Genomic DNA, 5,595 nt, shown 5'->3' with positions numbered 1-5,595 from the left:
CCGATAAGCTGGGGGTAAAGCAAGCTCCTAAGAAACCTCCCCAACTCGCCTCAACACCTCAAATGGGCCAATAAACCTTGGGCTCAACTTGCCCTTCTTCCTGAATCTCATAACACCCTTTATTGGCGAGACTTTCAAGAGGACCTTCTCGCCAACCATGAATGATACATCACGCGCCTTCTGATCTGCGTAACTCTTCTGTCTGGACTGAGATGTGCGAAGCCTATCCTAGATGAACTTTACCTTTTCCAAGGCATCTTTCACCAAGTCTGTACCGTATAACTTAGCCTCACCCGGCTCAAACCACCTGATAGGAGAACGACATCACCGACCATATAAAGCCTCAAATGGAGCCATCTCTATGCTGGACTGATAGCTATTATTGTAAGAAAACTCTGTCAAGGTCAAGAACTGATCCCACTATCCTCCAAAGTCAATCACACATGCTCTGAGCATGTCCTCCAAAATCTGAATTGTCCGCTCTGACTGTCCGTCGGTCTGAGGATGGAATGTTATGCTAACCTCCACACGGGTCCTCAACTCACTCTGAACGGATCTCCAGAAATGGGAAGTGAATCGAGGGCCTCTATCTGATATGATGGAAACAGGCACATCGTGCAACCGGGCTATCTCCCGAATGTAAATCTGAGCCAATCTCTCTGAAGTGTAAGTAGTCACAATCGGAATAAAGTGTGCCGACTTGGTTATCCTATCAACAATGACCTACATTGCATCAAACTTTTGCAAGGTCCAGGGCAACCCAACTATGAAGTCCATAGTAATGCGCTCCCACTTCCACTCCGGTATAGGCATCTGCTGAAGTAAGCCACCTAGCCTCTGATGTTCATACTTAACCTGCCGGCAATTCAAACACCTATCCACATACTCCACTATGTCTTTCTTCATCCCGCCACCAATAATGCTACCTCAAGTCACGTTACATCTTCGTAGCACCTGGATGAATGGAATACCGCAAAATGTGTGCCTCCTCAAGAATCCTCTCCCTCAGACCATCAACATTAGGAACATATAGGCGACCCTGGAGTCGCAGAGCACCATCCTCGCCAATACAAACCTCCTTAGCACTACCCTGTAGCAATGTCTCTCTGAGAACCGCCAAATATGGATCATCGAACTGTCGGGCCTTGATCTGCCCTAATAATGAAGTCTGAGCAACAACACATGCAAGGACTTGGCTGGGCTCTGAAATATCTAACCTCACAAGTCTATTAGCCAAGGACTGAATGTCCAAGGCTAGTGGCCTCTCCTCTAGTGAAATGAATGCCAAGCTACCCATACTCTCTGCTTTCCTGCTTAAGGCATCCGCGACCACATTTGCCTTGCCTAGATGATAAAGCATGGTGATATCATAATCCTTCAGTAACTCAAGTCATCTACGCTGCCTCAAATTGAGATCCCTCTACTTGAACAAATGTTGTAAGCTGCGATGATCAGTGTAAACCTCACATGACACCCCATACAGATAATGCCTCCATATCTTAAGAGCATGAACAATCGTCGCCAACTCTAGATCGTGCAGAGGATAATTCTTCTCATGAATCTTCAGCTAGCTTAAAGCATATGCAATAACTCGCCCCTCCTACATCAATACACAACCCAAGCCAACGCGTGAAGTGTCACAATATACCATATACATCCATGAACCGGAAGGCAGCACAAGAACTAGTATTGTAGTCAAAGCTATCTTGAGCTTCTGAAAGCTCGCCTCACAATCATCGGACCAACGGAAAGGAGCACCCTTCTGGGTCAATCTAGTGAGAGGTGATGCAATAGATGAAAAGCCCTGCACGAATCGTCTGTAATAACCTTCTAACCCCAGGAAACTCCTGATCTCGGTCATTGAAATAGGACGTGGCCAACTCTGAACTGCCTCAATCTTCTTGGGATCCACCTTAATACCCTCTCCTGACACTATATGCCCTAAGAATGCCAGTGACTCTAGCCAAAACTCACACTTGGAGAACTTAGCATACAGCTTCTGCTCTCGCAAAGTCTGAAGCACTACTCTCAAATGTTGCTCGTTCTCCCCCAGGCTACATGAGTAAATCAAGATGTCATCAATAAAGATGATGACAAAGGAATCAATATAAGGTCTAAACACCCTATTCATCAGGTCCATAAATGCTACTGGGGCATTAGTCAAGCCAAAGGACATCACCAGAAACTCATAATGACCATATCTAGTACGAAAAGCAGTCTTCAGAATATCTGAGTCCTAAATCCTAAATTGGTGGTACCTTGATCTCAAGTCGATCTTAGAGAACACCCTAGCACCCTGCAACTGGTCTAACAAATCATAAATGCGCGAAAATGGGTACTTGTTCTTGATAGTAGCCTTATTCAACTAGCGATAATCAATGCACATCCGCATGGTCCCATCCTTCTTCTTTACAAACAACACTGGTGCACCCCAAAGTGACACACTTGGTCTAATAAACCCCTTTGCTAACAACTCCTCAAGTTGCTCTTTCAACTATTTCGGAGCCATACGGTATGGTGGAATGGATATAGGCTGGATACCTGGAGCCAAATCAATACAGAAATCAATATCGCGATTCGGTGGCATGCCAAGAAGATCAGAAGGAAACACATCGGTGAACTCCCAAACTACTGGAACTGAATCAATCGTCGGAGACTCTACGGTGGTGTCCCAAACATAAGCCAAAAAAGCCAAACACCCCTTCTCGACCATATGCCAAGCCTTCAAGAAAGAGATAACACGACTAGATGTATCAACTGTGGAACCCTTCCACTCCAACCTTGGCAACCCTAGCATTGCTAATGTAACAGTTTTGGCATGGCAATCAAGGACGGCGTGGTACAGGGATAACCAATCCATGCCTAGGATGACCTCAAAGTCGATCATATCAAGTAATAAGAGATTTGCTCTAGTCTTGAAACCACAGAATGTGACCATACAGGACCAGTAGATCCGATCCACAACCACAGAATCGCCCACAGAAGTGAACACAGGAACAGGAGTGCCTAAAGGCTGAGGAGGAATAACCAAGAAACGAGCAAACAAAGATAACATATATGAATAGGTAGACCCTGGATCAAATAATACAAAATCATATCTACCGTAGACGAAAATAATACCTGTGATAACGGCATCTAAGGCCAGTGCATCTGGCCTAGCCGGAAGGGCATAGAATCTGGCTGGAGCGTCGGCTGGCTGGCCTCCACCTGACTTAGTAGTAGCTGGATGTCCTCTCCCTCTCTGGCCTCCACCTCTAGGACGACCTCTACCAGTCTGTCCCCCGCCTCTAGATGGCTGGGCAACCGATGCTGAAATCATAGGCTGCTGACCCTGCTATACTGCCTTGCCCAGAAGCCTAGGGCAGTATCTCCTCATATGACCAAGGTCTCCGCACTCAAAACAACCCCGTGGTGTAGTGACCTGCTGCCTCGATGGCTGACCCTAATGGCCTGTAGACCCACTAGAAGAAGCCTGGATAGCTGGTGGACGATATGAACTCCCCAGCATAGCACTAAAATAGGAACCTGAAGAACCCTAGGGACCTGAATACCCACTAGAGGAACCCTGAATAGCTGGCAGGCGATTAGAACTCTCTGGTATGGCGCTGAAATAGGGGCGCGCTGGAGCACCCCGAGTAGGTGGTGGTGCTGAATATGGGGGCCTGCTGGGCTGACCTCTCCCAAACTGACCTCTACCCCTAGCCGAGGTACCTCTGAACTCTCCGCAAAATCTAGCCCTCTTGTCCTACTGCATCTTCTCCCTACCTCGCAGACGGTAGCCCTCGATCCTCCAAGAAATCTCCACTACTAGTTGATAAGAAGTCCCCATCTCCACCTCTCGGGCCATGTTGGCCCTAATGCTAGAATGCAACCCTACAACGAACCTCCGCACCCTCTCTACTCAGCAGGAAGTATCATCAATGCATGGCGGGATAACTCAGAAAACCTTGCCTCATAGTCGGTCATGGACATTTGACCCTAATCAAGCTGCTCAAACTGATACCATAGTTATTCCCTCTTAGAGGGTGGAATATACCTATCCAAGAATAACTGTGTGAACTAGCCCCAAGTGATGGGAGGAGAACCCCCTGGCCTGCCAAGAACATAAGACTGTCACCATCTACGAGCCCTGCCCTCTAGCTGGAAAGTAGTGAAGTCAACCCCATGCGACTCCAATATCCTCATGTTGTGCAGTCTGCCCCTGCACCAATGGATGAAATCCTAAGCATCCTCATGACGCTCACCCCCAAAGATAGGAGGGTAAAGTCTAGTCCATCTATCTAACAACTTCTGCGGGTTACCATCCACAACTGGTCTAGGCTCGAGCACCACTGCAACAACTAGCTGAGACCCATCCATAGGTAGGGCACCCAGAGTATGATACACTACAACTGCATGACCAGGAGCCTGAGCAGTAGGGGTCTGTGCTCCCCCTCCTGCCTGTGATGTAGTTGGATCCGCTGGAAATAAACCAGCCTGAGTCATTGTGTCCATAAACCGCAGCATATGGCCCATGACCTCCTGGAAACCCGGTGTTATCATAAAGTTTGTCGGGGTAGGCTCATCTGCGGGCACCTTGCCCTACTCCTCAATGATAGGGTCTCCCACAGGATCTGTCGGTGGTGCTACTGGAACAGCTCTGGGATGCCCTCGTCCCCTACCTCGGGCCGGTGCCCTCCACCGGCCTCTACTTCGGCCTCTAGCAACGGGGGGAGCAGCTTCTCCCGGTCTGGAACATCTGTCGTTCATGTCCTCACCATCTGTGAGAGAATAGGAGAGGGAAATTTAGTATACCAACCACTGCACGATAGGAAGTGAATAAAGAGTAGTTTCCTAACACCCTATAGCCTCTCGAAGATAAATACAGTTCTCTCCATACCGATTTGCAAGACTCTATTAGGTTTACCCATGACTTGTGAGACCTACGTGAACCTAGTACTCTGATACCATGTTGTCACGACTCAATTTAATTATAGGTCGTGATGGCGTCCAACACCATTATCAGGTAAGCCAACGCGGAAATAGTAATAAGTTCTAGGTTTACTTTACTAAATAGTTGCAGCAATTTCTTAATTTGAATTTAAAACAAGTGATAATTAGTAACGTACAAAAATAATTATACAATCCCAAAAGAATAGTCTACCAATGTGTGTGCCAAGACCTGGTGTCACAAGTATATGGGCATTTAGTAGAATATACAAAAGAATAAATCTATCCTACTGTCTGAAATAGAATAGACAGCCAAAAGTACAGAGAGACTCCATCACGCTACTGAACGGCATAGGAAGGGAGCAGCTCACCATGGAAGTCTTAGACTACGATCAAGAACACGCACCAGACTGCTAGCCAGATGTACCTGCCTCAGATCCTGTACAATTAAGTACAGAAGCGTAGTATGAGTACATAAATAATATGTACCCAGTAAGTATCCTGTCTAATCTCGAAGAAGTAGAGACGAGAGGTCGACTTGTTACTTACTCGGGTCAAATAATATAAGAAACTGTTATGTTAAGCATACATGTCACAAATAAATAACAATTTATAGCAAGAAGTGATAAGTCATGTCCTAGATAGTATCACAGTTAGCCATTTACA

The 5,595-nt window shown here is 46.6% G+C and overlaps 1 protein-coding gene across 1 annotated transcript; it reads right to left on the bottom strand.

Moving 5' to 3' along the window:
* Positions 1-420: 420 nt before the first annotated feature.
* On the bottom strand, positions 421-3,319 carry LOC138885777 (uncharacterized). The gene is made up of 6 exons (XM_070166756.1): positions 2,542-3,319; positions 2,259-2,307; positions 1,882-2,201; positions 1,294-1,344; positions 1,076-1,212; positions 421-723 (listed from the first exon to the last, which is right to left on the bottom strand). The coding sequence occupies exons 1-6, from the start codon at positions 3,317-3,319 to the stop codon at positions 421-423; spliced, it is 1,638 nt and encodes a 545-aa protein (XP_070022857.1).
* Between the last annotated feature and the right edge of the window lie 2,276 nt (positions 3,320-5,595).

The sequence above is a fragment of the Nicotiana sylvestris genome, chromosome 2, assembly GCF_000393655.2.
Source record: "Nicotiana sylvestris chromosome 2, ASM39365v2, whole genome shotgun sequence".
Lineage (NCBI taxonomy): Eukaryota > Viridiplantae > Streptophyta > Magnoliopsida > Solanales > Solanaceae > Nicotiana > Nicotiana sylvestris.
Note: the sequence above shows the minus strand (reverse complement) of the source record. Positions and strands in the feature narration are given on the sequence as shown.

Bases quoted from the DNA above. Each gene is read 5' to 3' on its own strand.
- LOC138885777 (XM_070166756.1), bottom strand. From the start codon at position 3,319: ATGATTTCAGCATCGGTTGCCCAGCCATCTAGAGGCGGGGGACAGACT. The intron at 2,308-2,541 runs GTATCCAGCCTA...ATGATTTGTTAG, and splicing joins CTGTATTGATTTGGCTCCAG to ACCAGTTGCAGGGTGCTAGG. The intron at 724-1,075 runs GTTTGTATTGGC...GATGCAATGTAG, and splicing joins TACAGGGTAGTGCTAAGGAG to GTCATTGTTGATAGGATAAC.